Source organism: Chinchilla lanigera, unplaced genomic scaffold, assembly GCF_000276665.1.
Source record: "Chinchilla lanigera isolate Chin_1 unplaced genomic scaffold, ChiLan1.0 scaffold00021, whole genome shotgun sequence".
Lineage (NCBI taxonomy): Eukaryota > Metazoa > Chordata > Mammalia > Rodentia > Chinchillidae > Chinchilla > Chinchilla lanigera.
The window spans coordinates 14,101,794-14,122,111 of NW_004955422.1; the positions used below are offsets into that span (position 1 = coordinate 14,101,794).

At 53.6% G+C, this 20,318-nt stretch overlaps 1 protein-coding gene across 2 annotated transcripts; it reads left to right on the forward strand.

The window, feature by feature from the left end:
• Positions 1-39: 39 nt before the first annotated feature.
• Positions 40-19,991, forward strand: Tspan32 (tetraspanin 32). 2 transcript variants are annotated; one of them, XM_005384202.2, is made up of 9 exons: positions 40-134; positions 810-924; positions 1,801-1,898; positions 5,649-5,723; positions 10,644-10,745; positions 11,306-11,392; positions 12,699-12,782; positions 13,120-13,211; positions 19,214-19,991. In XM_005384202.2, exons 1-9 carry the CDS (start codon positions 69-71, stop codon positions 19,287-19,289), a joined length of 795 nt encoding a protein of 264 aa, XP_005384259.1. In that variant the 5' UTR covers positions 40-68; the 3' UTR covers positions 19,290-19,991. The 2 variants fall into 2 exon arrangements, with proteins under 2 accessions (XP_005384259.1, XP_005384258.1); XM_005384201.2 differs by lacking the exon at positions 19,214-19,991 and adding an exon at positions 14,103-14,308.
• Positions 19,992-20,318: the final 327 nt, after the last annotated feature.

Sequence of the window (20,318 nt, forward strand, 5' to 3'; positions counted from 1 at the left end):
AGAGGAGAGGAGAGGAGAGGAGAGGAGAGAAGAGGAGAGGAGAGGAGAGGAGAGAAGAGGAGTTCACCATGAGGCCTACGAGTCGGGTCAGGGCTGCCAAATGCCAGATGCTGGCCACCAGCTTCTTTGTCTTGGTAACAAGCAGGTTGGGCAGGAGGGTGGAGGTAGGGAGCCCAGCACACCTGTACCCAGGGTGGCCCCTCCACATGCCAGCCCTCCTGCCCCAACGTGCCCTGCAGATTTGGTTCAGTGTCCCCGCTCATGAGCCCAGCAGGCTGTGTGCATCTGGGCAGGATGCCTATGGGCAGTATCCACCCTTTTGAAGAGGCTGGGTTGGGCCTGGGGCCTTGGATGGAGGTGACCTAGGGTGGAGAGGAGGTTGATGGGGAAGGGGTGCTAACTGCCTGGGCTCCAGACCTGTCTTCCTGCCCTAGGGGACACTGTCACTGGGCTGGGGAAGGTCCAGGGCTGCAGGGCTCTGCAGGCAGATGATGCAAGGTTCTGGGTCCCTAAAGGAGCTGGGTAATGGCTATGTGTGTACACCTGCATGTCAGTATTTGTGTGTGTGTATGCGTGTGTGGGAGGGAAGTGTCTAGGGCAAAGATCTCATTGAGAACACTCCACAAAAATACTCAGAACTCCCAGCAGCTGGCCTGTTTCCTGTGAGTCCAGGACCCTGGAGTGGGCCTGACTTGGGCTCTGGGAGCCCAGATCCTGCCTGTGGAAAGGTGGCGGTGTGTGTGTGTTTGGGGGGTTCATGTGGCTGTCCCCAGCCCTGAGCCCATGCTCTGAGCCTGCTCCACCCACAGCTGCTGGGCTTCTCTGTGGCCACCATGGCAGTTCTCATGTACTTTGGAGATCACTTTGCCATCATGATCCACGTGTCCTTGGAGAGGAATCCCTATGACGCCGTGCACCACTGGGGTAAGTGTGGTCAGGGCTGGGCAGAGCAGAGGTGGCTGGAGCAGGTCTGGACTGGGCATGAGGTTCCAGATACTGGGCTCTAGGTGATCGGAGGAGCTCGCTGGGAAGAACCAGGAACTCCAGGCAGGAAAGGGCAGCCCTGGCATCCTGACTCCACTCACTAGAGGCTGGGTCTGGACGATGACTGGTGTTCCGGCACCAGGCCTGCAATCCCCTAGAAGTATGGAACAGCACAGTTATTCCAATCATATCAGACCCAAAATCCTTGCTTTCAGAACTTGCCTGTGACAGGGGCTGCCTGGAACAGGGCCTGTGGGACTCAGCAGTGGAATATATGTTGTTCAGAAGGCAGAAAATGCCAAGAAAGGGCCAGAGCCTGCCTAGTGACCCCTTTCAGAGCTCAAGGAAGGCTGCTTTAATGAGAGGACATCTCAGGCAGAAGCACCCCAGGAGGGTGGCTGGCCAGTAGGAGAAGGTAGGGGAAAATGAATGTGGGCCTGATGGACCCAGCCCCCAGCCTCCTGTCTCCCCAGAGCCGGAAGCCTGAGGCTTGGGCTTGGACTGATAAGGTCACAGCTCCACAAGCCACCTGTCATGAGGGCCTGAGGATAGAGCTTGAAAATAATCTGTAGGCAGGGAAGGCGGGGTGAAAAAAGGGGGGGAGGGGACATGTTATTCTCACTTCCCTCCTCCTTCCCTGGGGAGAAAAGTTGTTGGGCAGAAGGAGGCCCGTCCCTGTTTGAAGGGGAAAGGAGGCCCATTCAGAGCTTCCACAAAAGTCCAGCACCCATGACCCCCAAGATGGAGTTCAGGTGTAGGCCCTGTGCATCAGGCCCTGTCCTGGTATCCCCAACTCTCTTCTCTCTTCCTATGCAGCCTTCTATGTAGGGATCAGCCTAGCAGCCCTGTTGATCCTGGGGGCCTCCCTGAGCACCACAGCTGCTGTGAAGGAGGCCCAGGGCCTCATGGCTGGGGTGAGTTCTCTCAAATCCTTGACCTCCCATTCCCTTAGGTCTCTGTCTCACTTGAGACAGTTGTGACTGTCTGTCCCATTCCCCTGTGACTGTCCCATTCCCCCAGGGCCCTCCACTTGAGACATTTGTGACCCTCCCTCCACCAAGGCCACACAGGCCCTCCATGTGGGCCCCACTTCACCTTATCATCTTTGTGCATAGTAATGGTCCTACAAGAGCCCTGAGAAGCAGAGCTGGCCTTCTCAGCCCTGGGAGCCACCCCCAAAGACTCTGGGAACCACCCCCAAGGACCCCGAGAACCACCCACAAAGACTCTGAGAATACCTGGTTCAGTTACCCAGCAGTCTCTGGGGACAGAGTTTGGGTGAGGCTCATTTCTCATTGGGAGGAGACCAGGGAGGGTGAGAGAAGTAGTCTCTGTGGAGCCCTCCAGCCTTGATCCCCTCCCACGCCTCACACCTTCCAGCTAGCAGAGGGCTGTGCTGCACCCTGATATTTCATAGTCCCTAAACCTTCCCTGGGCTACCCTTCCTGCCCCTGCCTCATCAGGCCGCTCCTTCTCACCTGAGCTGGAGCAGCTCCTCCCTGGTTCTCTGGGCTCCCACCTATTCCCCCACTATGACATCCTTGCTTCCCAACTCCAACCCTGCAGATCCCTGCCCCTGCGTGCTCCCCTACCCGACTCTGGCTGTGAGTGGCTCATGGAGTCAGAGACCCTTGGGAGCCTGTACTTGGAGCCTTGCTCCCTGGCTGGGCTGTGGGTCTGGGTCTTACTGGACTCCCAAGGACAGAGCTTCCTGAGTTTACAGACTGGGAAGTTCTCACCCAGCTCTCATGCTCAGCCCAGGTTTTTTCAGGACACCTGGTCTGCAAATGTCCCCAAGGACACAGTCAGAATCACCCTGAAGCTGCTGCAGGGGCCGGCAGGTCCTTGGGTGAGCCTGAGGGAACTGAGCAGCAGCCACAACTCCAGTCTCACCAAGATTCCCCCTTTGGGGGCACAGGAGTGAGACAAGGACAGTACCAGCTATGAATGTGCACTAAAACCTAGGCCTGCACAGTCTGGCTTTTGGGCTGAGGCCCAAAAGGCTCCTCCCACTGGAGGCCCCAGTGAGAAGGTGACAGGGCTGATGGACTGTGCCCCTAGAGGGTGTGTGTCCTGCAGAAGGACACTCTGGGCAAAGACAGGGCTGAAAGCCTGCTAGGCTTAGGTCTGGACGTGTCTGGCAGGAAGGCTGCAGCATTAGCCACCAGGGGGGACTGGAGAGCTGATCTTGAGGCCACAGGGCAGAAAACGGAAGGCCACACCAGGGCCTGTGCAGCCCAGCCATGCGCAGGCCTTCCCCAGGCCTGTGCTCAGGAAGGCCTGCGCTTGGCATTTGACCTATCAAGGGCATCAGGGAGCACCCGAGATTTCAATTCTGCATCTCTAGCCAGACTCAGGGTCTAGGTAACTATTACGTGGGTCACTTACAAGAAGCCTGGAATCCCCCAGCCAGATGCCTGTGTAGGTTGGGCTCCCAAGGCCACTCCAAGCAGTTATGGACTCCCGCATACCCAGCTAAGTCCCTGCACTCGGCCATAGTCACCACAGAGGCGCTGGGAGACCACCTGGATACCTGTTCCACTAAGCCGCATGGGGGAGGCAGTGCCTATGCACATGTGTGTGTGCCTGTGTACATGCGCGTACGTGTGCATACACATGTGAATGTATGTATGTGTGTCTGCACACGCATCTTTGTAGCTTGGCTTCACGTGCCCTAGCTGCAGTGCCAGTGTGGCCGTCTCCATGTTGCTTCTGGTGTGTCTGCATGTGTAAGCACATGTGAAGGGGGCTGGGGCGTGTGGAGGAGGGAGTGGAAAATTTTTTTCCATCTTGCCTGGTGCCCAGCTGTCCCCTCCCTGCCCCTTCCTGCCCCCGCCTCCTACAGCCTCCGGCACAGGAAATGACAGCAAGAGCTGGCCCAGGACAGCCAAACTGGCTGTAGCAGCCCAAGGAAGCTGATTCCAATTGTCCATGGATTTATTTATTTCTGTTCATTTAAGATGAGGAGAAAGAAAATGCCCATGGTTTCTTGGCCCCTGGCAGCAGCCTCTGCACTGTGGAGGCCTTGGCCAGGCTGGGTGGACCTGTCCACTGCCCAAAACCCTCTCAGTGGGGGTGGGGTGAGGGTTGAAGCTCTTTCTCCTAAGGAATGAAACGATTTCTGGGAAATGCTGGTTTTCTGAGCTGGCTCATGGCCTCCAGCCTGGGAGGCAGCACCGAGCGATGGTTTCCAGATGGTGATCATGGCCTGGAGGGGGGCGACGAGGTAGAAGTGGAACAGACAGGAGCGGGAAGAGGGGTAGGAGATGAAGAAGAGAAAGAAAAGAGAGGAAAAGGAGACAGAGGAGGAGGGGCAGGAAGAGAGGGAGGAAGAGGGGAGGAGGAGGAAGGGAGAGAAGAGGAAGAGGAGGAGGATGGCAAGGAGAGGAAGGATAAGGGGAAAGAGAGGAGGAAGGGAAGGAAGGAAGGAGCAGGAAACACCGCAGCAGACCACCAAACAGGCCTTTCAGACACTGGGCAAATCACAGAGACCATGGGGAGGAAGCCCCTGCTGCAGAGCTGTGCCACGTTTGGAGCTGGCGGGGTGGTGGCAGGTCTTTCTGTGGGTCCCCCTACATCCACAAGTGTCTCAACCCACCTGTTCTCCATCCTCCTGGGTGTCTCCTGAGTGGGACTTTTGGCTGGGAAACCCTAGCTACGGGCACTGCAGGCTACCGACAGTCCAAATAGCACATGTCAACCCAGCCCCACACTGGTGACATGAGGGGCGGGGAGGGCGCTGACGCAGAAGGCATCAGCCACACTGGGGGCACCGTGCACCCAGTGGGCCTGTGTGGGCAGTGCCTGCAACCATGGTCTGGAGCCCCAGGAAGAGATGGTGGAGACCCAGATTCAAGGCAACCAGACGGACAGGAGGAGGTGCCCGGTGTTCTTAGATGGGGTGACTCTCTGAAACTCTCCACAAAAGCTGGGAGGGGGAATGTGCCAATGTGCATTTTCAGAGGAGTCGTCAGTAATGTCCATCAGCTTCTACAAAGGAGAGTCTCAAAAGTCTAGACCCTGACTAGAGAAAGAAAGGCAGAGTGAGGAGTAGTGAATGGGAAGGGAGCCCCAAGAGTCTCTCCTAACACTGGGGCCAAGCCAGTGTGGAGGAAGTGTAGGGAGCTCGCCTTGATAGGGCGTGGTCAGAACATTAGCTGCTCCGGGTTGTGGGCCCTGGTTTTTGGGTGAGTCCAGGTATAGGCACCAGGGTCTCTCTGGAGTCATGTCTCAGAAAACAGAGAACCTATGTGATGCTCTCTGTGTGGGAGGCAGCTAGCTCCCTGCATTAAAGAGGGAAGTTTCTTCAACATTCTAGGCGCAAGGATATGCTGCCCCATCCTCTTGGATCAGCTACAGTGAGCAGAGGTCTCCATCATCCTCGGGATGTTCTGTGTTCCTGGGGTGAGGGTTGTGATGCTGTGGTTGATGCCCTCAAAAGCCAAACAGAATAGGAAGAATTTTCAGAAAGGGCCAGAAGGGATGGAAAAGGGGCCAGCCACCCCAACTCTCCTTGCCACTTGAGGTCTCCCATCTGTCAGTGGGGAGCAGGGCTCAAACCCACACTTCACCCAAGCCCCACTGGAGCTGTGGCCTTTTACACTGCCTACTCACCCACAGGAAATTTACCTGGCTCCTGTGACCCGGCCTCCCTCCATCCCCAGGGCTTCCTGTGCTTCGTTCTGGTGTTCTGTGCCCTACTGCAGGTGGCCTATTGGAGGTTCCGCAGCCCCTCCCAGGTGAGTGCTAGGGCCCCCACCCTGCAGCACAGGGTCTCCAGCAAGGGGCAAAGGCTAGGGAGGCCCCTCTGGGTATGTCCATGTGAATGGTGGAGGGAGCCCAAGACAGGGAGCAGGGCAGGCAGTCAGAGGCCAAAGGGCTGGGGTTCTCTCCTGGGCAGCTCTGTGGGTAGAGAAAAGGAAGCCCAGCCCCTGCCCCCTGTTTTTCCTGAGGCCTTTTCAGCCTACCCTTTCCACTGGAAGATTCTCCTGGAGCTCAGGGAGACAGTTTGGAGGAACAGGAAAGGCCCAGCTTGGGAGAGACTGATTGGAGAGGTAGAGTGTTCTAGAACATGTGCAAAGTGAGACTGCCATCTTGCCTCAGACCTGGACGGTGTGGCTTTGCCTCATGCATGAGATGACATCCTTTCTTCCTAAATATTGACTTCCCTGGATGTGGGACTGGCCCAGTGACTCCCAGGACCAGGGTCCTAAGGTTCTCTGCTCAAAGGCCAGTGGGTTGAAGAAGGAGGAAGGTCTCCCTGGCCCCCAGCAGTGGAGACACTGATGACAGAACCCAGGCTCCAGCCCACCCCTTTGAGAGCCTAGACCAGAAGGGCTGGAGCAGCCCCGAGAGCCTCAGGACCAGCAGAAAAGCCCAGCTGGATCTAGGAGCTCATACCCTCCATGTATTAAGTGTCCAGTTCCCCAGGCATCAGCCCCAAACACAGCAGTGGCCACACAAGACACAGGCTCCAGAGGGTGGCTGGGAAGGTAGGTGACTGGCTTGCCTCTCCTGGGAACTCCTGGGAAGCTGTGTGCCTTCACGCTGACAGTGGCCACATTGGTAGGCCTCGAGCAGGCAGGTCACTCCCACAGTGTGCAGAGGGAGGGACGCAGGCCTTTTCAGGTCACTTTGGCAGTGCCAGGATGGGAGGGAGCTCCAGGCTTTGTCCAGCATGGCTGTCTCATCTCCCCTCCCTGCCCAAGGGTCTCCCCAAGTGCCACACCCACCGTTCACACCAAGACTTAACGGAAAACGCCATTTCCAACCCAAAGGATCTGGCAGGAGGTCCAGCCCTCAGTTACTGTGGTTTCGGGGAGGGGTGTTCAGCAGTCCCATCAGGGGTAAGGCGGGTCTGGCCAGCATTTTGGCATCACATTTCCTGTCCACTGAGGGGTGGTCCAGTGGGTTGGAGGTCTGGGTCACAGCGTGGGTGGCCTCTGTCAAGACAGCTGCCAGGTACACTGGGGCCTGCCTGGGGTCTCTCAGCCCATGCACCCAAGTTCTGAAGCTATGTTTATATGCTGAGCCTGGACTCATGATTCTGGTGGGAAGGAGGCCTTCCAGGGGCCACAGGACAGAACCCAGCTGGGGCCTGTGCACTGGGAAATGGAGGTTTCGAACTGTGGATGGCTCCCAGCCAGGCCTCTTCTCCAGCCTGCTTCAGCTCTGCACTCCATCCCCCACGCTATCAAATGTCCTCAACCCCTCCATGCCCCAGCACGGCCCTCAGAACAGTCCTCCAGCCTCTCTGTGACCCCAGGTGTGTGAGGGCTTCTTTCTAGGCCCTTGGTGTATGTGGGAGGGGAGAACCTATTGGACTGTCCTGTGGGTTTTTTGTTTTGTTTTGTTTTGTTTTGTTTTGTTTTGTTTTGTTTTCCCTGTACCAGGAATTGAACTCACGTCATTGTGCTTGTCAGGCAGGTACTGTGCCACTGACCTAAATCCCCAGCCCACATTTTTTTTTGGGTGTTTTTCCCTTACCAGGAATTGAACTCACGACCTTGAGCTTGCCAGGCAGGTGCTGTGCCGCTGAGCTAAATCTCCAGCCCCTCCTATGGGTTTTAATTTCTAGCATCATCCATGTGTGGGTATCCAGGCTCTGTGGGCAGAGGGGTGGCCTGGGTGATGGGGCTCTCCCTTTGAAGTCATAGGTCTATAGGACAGCCTTGGGAAGTTCCCTAGGCCTACCTTCCTTGTCTGTGAAAGCCACATCAAGACCCTTGTTCAAGGGGCTGCTACAAAGTGAAAATGAGCCAGTGGGCAAAGGATTAGTTAGATTTGTCTATGACACCCACCCTCCCCATCCCTGTGCCCTTGATCCCCTCACTGCCACCAGATTAGTGGGTCCTCCATGACATGGTATTAGTTCAGAGCTGTCCTGGGCTTGGATGAAGTGGCATTTGGTACCAGAGCACAGCCCTGAGCAAGAGGGGCAGATATGCCTCCATCCTGTGTCCACTCAGTCATGGGGCCAAAAAGGTTTTGGCCTGGGCCTCTTAGCAGCCCCCAGTGGCAGCCCCTCGGGGGGAAAAGGAGAAAGTGCCCAGACTCCCTCTGACATAGGAGCTGAGGGTGCAGCCAGGCCCATTCAGCCCATGTCCCCCTTATACTTCCCCAGAGAAACCCCTAAGCTATCCAGAAACAAGGGATTCCGATGAGTATCCCGGCCCCACACAGATGGGAGGCCTGAGGATAAGGGAAGAGGGACCTCAACCGTTCTGGAAGATACAGACTCTGGACCAGGGTGGGAATGGGGAGCCCCTCACCCAGCTCCTAAGAGCCTCCCCTCACAGGCTTCCCTGGCTGCCACTTCCTGGGACGCTGGAGCCTTGGCAGAAGCCCCAAGGTTGGCAAGGGCAGCAATGCAGACCAGGCCGCCGTGCGATGAATACAGAGTGTGAGGGCTATTAATTATGCTCTCACTGCGGCCTTACAGTCACTTGCCGCAGCTCCCCTGCCATTCCCAGACGAGACTTCAAGTCTGCACCAGGGAAAATGGATTGCCTGGCTCCTTTAATAATTCATGCCAGGATAAGCACAGTGTGTGAGGAGCAGCCTCAGATCAGGCATATTCTTGAGCCTCCCAGGGTCTCCCACCCCTCCCTGAATGTTCTAGCCAGGGCCTAGTCTGTAGACCACCTGCAGCTCCTCATAGCATCTTTCCCTAGGCTCTAGGCTTGGTCTCTGCCACCCTGAGCCAGCAGTACTGGGGGGAAGAAAGAAAGTGACCAAGCCATGACAGGCATCAGGAAAGACATGGGCTTGGGGACAAGTCCTGGGGATGTCCTGGACACCAGTCTGAGCTGCTTGAGAAGCTCACCATCTGATGAACTAGAGTTCTGCAGTGGAAGACCTTCCTAGCTCTGTGGTTCCAAACTCTTCCCAGGAATGACCCATGGATGACTAGTAGTTGAGGCTTGGACTCCAGCATTAGGTAGGAAAGAAGCCATGGGCCCATGCCATTTTCTCATGAGAAACATGGGCCTCAGTCTCCAACAGAGCCCCCCCCCAACCCCGAACCCCATAACAGAAACAAATGCTGATTTGAAATACCAGCCAGGTTCTGGGCCCAGCAAGGAGAGCTCAGCTTGGCCACATGGCGTCCCCAAGCCTAGGCTGTTGGGCCTGAGGCAGAATCTTACATCCTCAGTTATGGACAGTCACGTGACAGTCAGGCCAAGCAAGCCCTGCAGCCTGTACAGAGGGCATTATTCCTATTCTCCTACAGGGGTAAGGAGAGCTGGCACAGGGCCTTGGAGCATGTTGGTCCTCCCTGGGCCATAGCAGGGGACATGAGGGGAAATGAAGTTGTCATAGTTGAGGATAGGGGACTTGCCCCTCCCAACCCAAGCCAGTTTATGAGGGCCCAGCTCCCCAGAAAGACACAGTGGCCCAGCAGGACTCAGTTCCCCTGTCATACTCAAGGAAGCTACAGCCGGGAGAGGACCCCTGCCTGGGTGGGTGGGCCAGTGGCCAAGGCCAGCCTGGTGCGTGTCCTCAGTGGGAGGATGAAGACAGAGGCAGCTGAGCTAGGGATGACTCGTGGAGGGATGTCTGACTTCGCCATCAGTGGAGAGAGATTCATCAGTGCCAGGAGCACCATTTGGCACAGGACATCCATGTGGCTCCCACTGGGGCTTCCAGGCTGGTGTGGGGCTGCCAGAGAGCTCCCCAGTCCTACAGAAGGTCCAGGCCCAACACAATGGAGACCCCAGGGCAGCTCCCCGCTTTCCAGAGGGCAGGCATGAGTGTCCAGAGTAGGCCCAGGTCCTGCATTCATATCCGGCCATTGAGGGCACCCTGAGCACCCCTCAGTGTCTCACAGCTGATTGCATGGCCCAAGGGGGACAGTGGACTCAGGGTCTCCTAGGCAGGAGGGAGGCATTGAGAGGCCTGTCCTGGGCCAGGAGACCAGAGACCCGTGGGACACTCAGAGACACCGTCCTGGAGGAAGCAAGGTTCTAGTTTATCTCTGAAGGATCTCTTGGTGAGGGGAGGGCATTTTGACGGGCAGGGTAAACAGAGGCAAGGAGGTTGTGCTTGGCAGGTCTAGGTTTGTTGGGTGTGGAAAGAACCCAGAACCAGCCTGGGTGGTCAGACATCCACCCCATTCTGCCCTCATGTGGCCTCTTCTACCTGGAACTGACGCCACGTGCCCATGGTTTCCCTGGCCAAAGGCTTTACATGGAGCCTAGCGGCATAAGATCCTGGGTAGTTCTGGGAAAAGCCCTACAAGCAACTTTGGGGAGCTAAGGTCCCAGTCACAGGCCTTTCTGAGACTTCTCACCAAGCCCCATTGTCCATGTCCAGATTGACAGAAGTAAAGTGGGCATTTCTTTCACTGGCTCCCTTCATACTCCCCAAGATCACTTCTAGGGGCGGGCTGCAGAGCTCAACCTCCGCTCTGTCCCTCAGGACCCCCAGGGGTCAGGAGGGCCAGGTGGATAGCAGGGTTGGGGCAAAGGCCCTACAGAGGTCAGGAACCGCTCTGACCACCTGCCCAGAGCACTGAGTGCTGCCCCAGGGAGTCCCCCTGGAGGAGGAGGGGCTGCTGGGACATGGGGGTCTACCCTTTGCTCAGGAGCTCTGTCGTGGGATGGGGACTGCACATAGTCTCCTCCATACTAACGCCTCTCCATAATGCTCTGGTGCAGGTGGAGGATGCCATGTTGGACACCTTTGATCTTGTGTATGACCGAGCAGTGAGAAGCCCATCCAGCACTCAGTGGCAGGAGCTGGTGGCCATCCAGGACACAGTAAGCTACAGAGAAAGTGGTGGGATGCTCAGCCTCACTGTGATCTGGAGAATGGGTACCAATAACCCCCGCCCCCTAGTCAACCATCTCAACCCTACATACTGACAGGAAAGATTCCCGGGGTGCAGGCTATGGCTGACCCTTTAGGGAGCTGGGGTAGAGAGCGAGCAATGCCTGTCCTCTCTCTGCTGGGAACAGGGCTGGCTGCTGAATGTTTGGAACGAATGCAAGTAGACCTGTGGGGCCCATGTTAAAAAAAAAAAATTAAGAATTTTAATTCTGTGAGAACAGCATTAAAGAGAGCAAGTGTTCCACGCCCCTTACACAGGGCCCATTGTGAGAGGGTTGCCAGCCTCAAGTCCCAAGCATGGTCACCTCGGAAATCAGCCTACTCCCCTCCAAGGCTAGGCTGCAGATGGCTGTAACAGAATCAGCTTTGACACCCGGTGGTGGGGGAGGGTGCAGTTTTGCAGGACCTACTTAGGTCATTTATCCTTCCAGTGCCTCACTTTCCCCATCTGTCCTGCCCCCTTCCCATGGCTCCATGTGTCTCTGCGTAGTTTCTGTGCTGTGGGAAGAGATCTCCTTTTGGACTTCTGGAGCGCTCGGAAGCTGAACTGTGTCAGGGTGAGGAGGCTGCAAGAAAGGTGAGGAGGAGGAGGGGCCTGGGACGTGGCCAGGCAAGGGCTCTGGGGACAAACCTGAGATTCAGGGACATCTTGTACCCCTTGGCCTCTCCACCAAGGAACTGGCTACAGAAGGGCTCCGGGAAGGCGGAGGCAGCAGGAAATGTGTGAAGCCTGTGGATGTCCAGCCAACCTGGATGCAGGGCACATGCCCACTCACTCCTAGCCAGAGGAGACCTACCGTCAGAAGCTTCTAGAAGCTCACAGACAGGGTGTCAGTGCCAAGGATCTTCAGAGCGGGGTGGTCAGCTCGGTTTGGGGAGAAGGGGCAGGCATCTTGTGGAGTTCCAGAAGGAGTAGGGCAGTGCTCTGTGGGAGAGGTGAGGCTGGAGGGACAGACAGGCCTTGGCCCCTTCTCTGGGACTCACCCTCCCTCTCTTCTCCGCTGCTGCCGCCCAGCCCCCCTCCGGAACCTCCCCCATGTCCTGGAAACAAACTCGCCCTATCTCAGGGCTTGAGGTGCCTGGCAACCCTCCAAGAAACAGAGGAGGATGGGGATGGCTGGAGGCCCAGTGGGGGAGGGAACCACAGCACCCGCCCCAAGGGCCAGCGGGGTGGAGTGCTGGGGAGGGCCTGAGAGTCAGGAAGCCTCATCTACCCAGGGACAGTCCTGGGTCCTGACTGCAAAACTAGGGCCAAGGTCTGCCCCACACACTGCAGAGTGGCAGGGAAGCGTGACCGAGTTATAAAGGGTCCTGGGGGGAAAATACCAGCACAAGATAACTTGTCTGCAGGACAGCAGGGCAACTCCCTGGATATCTAGGTGGCCCAGCCCTTCCTCAGCCTCCCCAAAATGCCATCAACCTGCCCCAAAACCCTCTTATACTATCTCAATGCTCAGAGACAAGAAGGTCACCTCCTTTTTTCATGGGTCCATGCCCTAGGGTGGCACTGGAAGCCCAGATGGAACTCAGACCTTGGGACATCAAGGGGGCACCTGGACTCTCCACCACTGTGTCCCTGCCCTCCCCATTAGCCAGTATCCTCTGGACACTGAGGTGCCGGGTTGGCCTTGGGCTGCCCAGGGGAACCAGACTTATAGCCCAATGCAGGAGCTTAGAGCAGCCGGCAGTCCAGGAGGAACCCCAGCCTGACTCCAGGGAAGTGGCCCCTTGGTCCTTGCAGAGGCCAGCTCCATGCCCCTTGGGCTCACCTATCCATGACACTGCATCCCAGAGTTCTCTGGCATGGGCCCCTGTGTTTTGTAGCTCCTCAGTGGCCACTTGCCTTGGCAGGGTGGGTAACATGCACATTGCCCTCTGCCTAGGACTGCCTGCAGAGCATCCAGAGCTTCCTGAGAATCCACCAAAACATCGTCTCTATGCTAACCAGTGCCGGCCTGGCCCTCACGGTACCCCACATTCTCCCTCACTGTCCTTGCCCACCTCCTTCCTATTTGCCCTCCCTAGCCCCCAACCTAATGGAAGGGTGGTGCAGAGCAGCCTCCAGGCTATAGCTCTAGACCAGGACTTCTGGTCTTGGGCATCACCAGGGTTCTCTCAGCCTAAGGAACAGGGAGGAGCCAGCACCTGACCCAGGGAGGTGGCCCAGGGTCTGCCTCATTCCTTTCCCAAGGAGCTGGGCGCTTCCCAACTCTGCAAAGCCCAGAAATTTCCTAGGAGGTACTGAGACTCCCACCCTGGGGTTGCTGCTGAAGACTGAGGCTCTCTGGCCTCCTCCCTCCCCAGGTATATGCCATGCTGCTCAGCTCCTTCCTCTGGTTTGCCATCCTGTCCGGTTACAACTTGGACCGCAAAGGCACATACACCGTGACCCCACGGTAGGTTCCCAGCACCACCCACTCACTCTCCCCAGAGTTCTACAGCCCCACAGTTCCCTGCGTGTGCACCTCCCACTGTTAAGGTGTCCCCTCTGCCCAGGACACAAGTCCTTTGGACCAGGGGCCAAGCTTGTTCTCTAGTGGGGGCACTTTGAGGTGTCTGGCTGCATTAGGAGTACAGATCAGCATGTACTCCACTCTGCTGCCTCTAGTTCCTGCTTAGACCTGACCTTATACCTGCCATCCCCAGTGACAGTAGCATAGAGAGATAGATGCTTTGTAGCCCAGGGTCCCCAGCCTTGGGGAACATCAGAGTTCCCTGTGCACAAGGCAAGGAGGACCCAGATCTAGAAGCCAGAAAGAACCTTCTGTTCCTATGGCACACAGGTCAGTTTACCCAGCCCAGCTGCCTGGGTCCTCCCTACCCTGGCATCCTGCCTCCCCTCTGCATTCAGAAATAGCCTCACTATTCCCTCGAGAACATTCTGTGATAGACTTCCAGTCCCCTTTAGAACATTCTACAGTTGCCTCACAATTTGTTGTAGAAAGTTCTGCAATAGCTTCATGGTCTGCCTACTCTAGAATGTTCTACAGGAGTCCAGGGATATAGCTCAGCAACACAGTACCTGCCTGGCAAGCACAAGGTCCTGAGTTCAATTCCCAGTACCAAAAAAAAGAAGAATATTCTACAATAGCCTTCCAAGTTTCCTCTAGAACATTCTACAGCAACCCCACAGACCCCTCTAGAACATTCTGAGGTGTTCTAGACTTGTAGTCCCTTCCAGAGAATTCTTTAACAGCTTCACAGTCACCCCTAGAATGTTCTGGAACCCATTCACAGTCTTCTCTAGAACATTCTAGAAGAGCTTCAATATCCCCTCTGCTTTGCAGAGCCCATGGCTGCCAGCCCCAGGAGTCCAGCCTCTTCAGACATTCCCAGGAAGGGGCCTATACCTCGACACTCCTCTGAAGCAGAGACTCTTGCTGACCCCAGCGAACACTTTGCTAGTCCTTAGTGGCCCTAGGACTCGTGCTCTATTCCAGCCCCCTGTCTTGTCATCTGTCTGCCCACAGAAGTGAAAATACCTACCAAGCACTGGCCCTCATGTGACTGGTCCTTAAGGGAGTTGTCCTCCACAGGGTGGTGCCTGGAGAAGGGAGAAGACTCACTGAACACTCACTGGGCCCCCTGTACAGTAGATGTCAACCTGCAGGGAATGAGGCAGGGTGAGGGAGACAGGCCAAATAGCAGGGATCTCAGGGCAAACACAGCACTGGTAAGGGTGCTGCCTGACAACTGCCACCACCACAGTGGTTCTCTGTGTTTTGTAACAAAGAGCACACACGGTGACTTAGAGCTGCACACATTCATCCTGTGATGGCTTCTGGGTCAGAGTCCAGGTGGGTTGGGCAGGCTCTGCTCATAAAGCCAAAAATCAAGGGGACAGGAAGACTTGGCCTGACTCAGAGGCTGCTGGGGGAATCTTTTAAGACCACTCTGGCTATTGGAAGAATTCAGTTTCTTGGAGTTGCAGGTCCAATGTCACATGTTACTTGCTGACTGGAGTGAGGGTCTCTCTCTCCTCCTCAAACCCACCCCATTCCTCTCCATGTCCCCTCCACTTTCAGACCAAGGAAGTAGGCTGAAATGTCCGTGTGGGAGGATCCTCATGGTTCAGATTCTCTGAGTTCTGCCAGCTGGAAGAGCTCTCTTGTGAGGCCCCATGAAAAGTTTAGGCCCATCCAAATAATCTCACTATCTGAAGGAGAATCTTTTCTTTTATATTGTGGTTGAATACACGTGACCTAAAGTTTCCATCATAACCCATTTTTAAGTGCACAGTTCAGGGGCATTAAGCACATTCACATTGTTGTACAGCCTCCACCGCTGTCCATCTCTAGGACTTTCTCATTTCCTTCAAATCTCACAACTCTCCCTAGAGGCTCTCATATGTGTGGAATCCTGCAGGATTTGTCCTTCTGCGGTGGGCTTGTTTTACTCACATAATGTCCTCCAGAGCCATCCAAATTGTAGCACAGGTCAGAACTTCTGAAAGAGAAACCTTATCAGATTTACAGTGGTCTCACAGTTACTTGTTCCAAGAGTTTAACGCAGGACATGGAAGAGCCAGGGATTTAGAAATCCTGTCTCCCACAGCACTTGCTCTGGACAGTCAAATCACCTCCATAATGAACTGTCTAGTTGTCTCTGAATGTTTGCATAATTCCCTCAAACTCGTGAGATCTGGGGACACCATGTTGGCCCACCCTGGGCAATTGACAAGAGCTTCCACAGAAATAGACCTTGATCCCACCAGACCAACCAAGGGGTGGTCTAAGAACTATCCTATGATGGGCAGCCACAAGTAACAAAGGCCCACTTCATTACCTTTGCTTTCCTGCTGACACACACACCCTCCCTCCCACCCCAACACTTCCCAAAGAAAGCTGTCACATCCTACAAAGCCCTCCACAGCCAAACATGCACAGGGTTTGTGCCAAGAAGATAACATCCTGGGTCTCATGTGATGGACGTTCCTCCTCTGGTTCTGCTCATATCATCTCACTATTCTGCAAACTATAGAATGAACATTAAGGAAGCCCCAACAATACACCCCACATGCAACAATGGTGGAAACAGAAGAAAGGAAAGGAAGTGAGATAAATTTATATAACACAGGAAAAACAGAAATTCCAACAGATGCTATGCTGAGAATGCTCATCTCTGTGGCTGTCACCATGCCCAAGCTGCATTCATGGTCTGTCTCCTCCACACATCCGCCATGTTCCCCAAATCTGCCTTCTATCAAAGCTTATCACCAAGTAGATGGGGTAAGCACAGAGCCTGGGGCCACCTAAGCCCACTCATGTTAAGCAGCATCTTCCCTATGTCCTCCCGCTAGAGTCACTTCACCATCACTAAGGCCCCTGTATGTTCTTTTAACTCAGTGGCAATGAAGCTCAAAATGGTCAGGTGCATCCCTAGCTCCTTATCATCATAAAGGTTTTTGTCCCCCGGTTCCACCCTTCAGGCCCCCACCGTGTGGGTTCTGGTTTGAGGAATGGCACCACTCTCTGCTATGGGTAAGACTGTATTGGTAGAAAACTCTGCAATCTTGCCGCAACATCTCTCACTATGGTCCTAAATGGTGTCGGACGAACCAGCCCAGTGTCCCACAGGGTGGCCTCATTTGAGTAACAGGATAAATGTCAACCCTGGTGAAATTCCCCTGGCCTTATGTCTCCAGGTGTCAAGCCAGTTCCTTGACCAAAGACAGTGAATCGTAGTGCTCTGGTTTGTGTGTCCCCCAGGGCTTCATGTGCTGGAGCTTAATCCCCATTGTGAGGGATTACAAGGGTAAAAGCTTAATCTGATGTGTTTAGAGGTGGGGCCTTTGGCGGTGATTAGGATTAGAGAATGTGTGCTCACTTTGGCAGCATGTTATACTAAAATTGGAAGGATTAGAGAAGGTCACCAGGGTAGAGCCACATGGTTGGACTCTGGTGGCTTTATGAGAACAAGGAATGAGACCACACAGATGCACACTCGTGTCCCCTGTATCTTCACATGCAATGCCCCGTACAGCTTCAGGACTCTGCCAGCAAGGAGGCCCTCACCAGATGTGACCCCTGGTCTTTGCATCTGCCAAATAAACCTCTTTTCTTCAGAAGTATCATGATTCAAGTATTTCATTACAGTAATGATGAGCTAATATAGGAAATTGGTACTGAGAGTGGGGCCATTACTATACTGGATCTAGAAATGTGAAACTGATTTTGGAACTGGGTGGCTGGCAGAGGAAGGAAGGGTTTGGAGGGGCCAGCCAGGAAATCCTGGGCTGCTGTACGTAGTCACTATGGGCATTCTGAAGAAAGCTCAGAGGAAATTTAGGAAAGAAGGGAAAAGCTAGGTTGGCTTAGAGACTGGCTGTCAGGGGAAGTGTGCTGAGAGACATGTGGACAGTTAAGGTTTCAGATGGAAGTGAGGACTCTGTTGGAAATTGGATTTAAGGCTACTCTTGATACATTGTGGTGAAGACCTCGGGTGCATTGTGTCCATGCCCTGAGACTTGGTGGAAGGCTGAGTTTAAGAATGATGGATTAAACTGGGCTTGGTGGTGCATGCCTGTAATGCCAGCACTCAGGAGACCGAGGATTCTCACAGGAGGATCACTGGGAGTTTGACATCAGTTTGAACTACATAGTGAGACTCTGTCTCAAAAAGAAAAGAAGAAAATTGGGCATGGTGGCACACACCTGTAATCCCAGCACTCAGGAGGCTGAGGGAGGAGGATCTTTGTAAGTTCAAGACCAGCCTGGGCTACAAAGTGATCAGCCCGGACTAGTTGTGAGACTCCATCTCAAACAAACAAACAACTACATAAATAGAAGAATGTTTGCCAGGTGTGGTGGCCCATGCCTGTAATCTCAGTACTTGGGATGCTGAGGCAGGAGGATTGTTGTGAGTTTGAGGTCAGCCTGGGCTACAAAGTGAGCTCAAGGCCAGCCTGAACTGCATAGTGATAACTTGTTTCAAAAAGACAATAAATAAATAAATAAATAAATAAATAAATAATATAAACTTTATTTGTTGAAATAGATTTCAATATGATAAAGCATTCAGGGTATGGGATGGATGTTACTGGCCATTTTCAGACAGTTACAGTGAAGATTCAGGAGTAAAAGGAAGAAGAGCAGAAAGACTTGACAAATTCTTAGGCTGCACATAAAGAGCAAAGAAAAATGGGTGTAAGAGTGCAAGACAGAACACACTTACTAAAGAGAATAGTGCATGTCAAAGGGAACCAATGGCTTTGCGTCCAGACCGTTGGAAAAAGGCCTCCAGTTATCTCAGAAATCTTTGTGAAAACTCTGCTCTGGGGTATCTGGCCAGTGGAGGGATTTCTAAATCCCCTGTGTGTGGGGGCAGTCAAGTGCATGATCAAGTTGCATTCCAAATACTGGTCCCAAATTATATACCCACCAGCTATGCATGGGTGCTCTGCTTGGTGTATGTCCTTATCCACACATCTAAACATTATGCCAATCTGGTAGGTGTCAGATGATACTGCAATCCATCCTTACCTTCCCATTTCCCTGCTTATGAATCAGGTTTTTATGTATCTAATTCCTATTTTGTGAGATATCTACTTGTGCCTCTTGCCCATTGTTGGGTGGTATAACACACCTCTTCTTGCTGATGGATGAGGGAGCTTTTGTGTAGTGCTAGGTAGAGACTGTGAGATGTTGCTGGCTGTAGTAGTGCACCCCTGCAATCCCAGCACTTAGGAGGCTGAGGCAGGAGGATCGTTGCGAGTCCAAGACCAGCCTGGGCGGCAAAGTGAGCTCAAGCCCAGCCTGAACGACATAGTGAGGACCCTGTCTCAAAAAGACCAAAAAAAAAAGAAAGAGATTGTGTTGTTGTTTCCATGTGTGGTAAGTATCTGTTAACCTGTGGTTTGGCTTCTGCTCTCTTTATGGTCACTTTTGGTGAACAAATATTTTTGTTTTTTGTCTTTTTATGACATTTCGGCACAGAAAAGCAACAGAAGGAATAAGGAGCACATGTACACCCTGAGGGCTAATTCTAAGTGTCACACTGGCCAGAGCTTAGCTGTTTGTCCAACACCAGTCTAAACATTGCTGAGAGGGTGTTCTCCTACATGCTAGACATTTGAATCCATAAGCCGGGAGTTGAGTAAGTTACCTTGTTAGGTGCGCCCTCCAAATAGATGAAGAGCAAAGAGCAAAGACTGAGCTTCTCAAGGAAAAAAGGAATTCAGCCTCGAGACTGATGCAGAAGCCCTGAGTTTCCAGTCTTTTGGGCTGACCTGCAGAGGTCAGGTTCAAATAAGTCTGTATTTGCATATGGAAATGTATGTGTGATATATAGCTACAGAAATAGAACCCATACATTGGTTCTGTTTCTCTGGAGAACTCTAATATTCCCATCACCCATATTAAAGCAGTGGTAAGTATTTGCCCCAATCTGTGCCTTACAGAGGCCCCAGCATGAAGGCACCGTCCAGGAAGCAGAGACAAACACTGACTCAGACACTGACTCTGCAGGCGCCTTGATCTTGACTTCCAGCCTCCAGGACTGTAAGAAATTCACTCCTATTGTCTATAAATTGCCCCATCTGTGATATTTTGTAATGGCAGCATGAGCCAACTAAAACACAGTTGTAAAGTGTCTTTTCTTTACAACTGGCCACCAATCTGTGGATATCACAATGACATCCAGTCCCCAGCAAACACCTTCCTCCTGGGTGGTGGTCCTTGCCTGGATCCACCCCTTCACCTGACATTGCAAAGTGACACACTTTGAACTGTGTGGCATCTGAAATAGCTCCAAGGATCCCCTCCTGGCCTCGCAGTCACCTGCTACCTCCTTTATAAGGCTAGTCCTAGCTTTTCAGGTCAAGGTAAGGTGGTAAAAGTAACTTCCTGCTCTTTGCAAAGGCTGCAAAACCACACTGACTCTCACCCCCCCAGCCTGTTCTGCATCCTGCTGGAAGGCAGCATAATGACAGCAGCCCTGTGGGGATGCCCGGCAGCCCCCCACTGGAAGGAAAGTGAGGCCCCCACAAGGAACTGGATCATCCCTCGGTCACTAAGAGGGGATGGAAGTAGGTCCTGCAAGGGAGTGAGCCCACAGCCCTGGCCACTGAGAGTGGCCTCAAAAGAGAACCTGAGCCAGAAGATTCACTAGGAAACCATGCTCCAATTTCTGCCCCAAAGAAACTTTGAGACAGCAGATGCTGCTGTTTTCTGTTTTTAAATGCAGCATTGTTTGTTTTTCTTTTGATGAAACTATCATGTTTTGATGAAGCTACCAAAGACAAAACATGCTTTTAAAAACATGTTTTAAAACAGTTGTAAAATAGGTGTGGTGGCACACACCTATAATCCCAATACTCAGGAGGCTGAAGCAGGAGGATCCCTACAAGTTTGAGGCCAGCCTGGGCTACATAGTGAATTCAAGGCCAGCCTGTACTATATAGCAAGACCCTGTCTCAAAAAGATAAAAAAAAATTGTAGTTTTTAGCTGAGTACAGTGATACACACCTGCAATCCCAGCACTCAGGAGGCTGAGGCAGGAGGGTT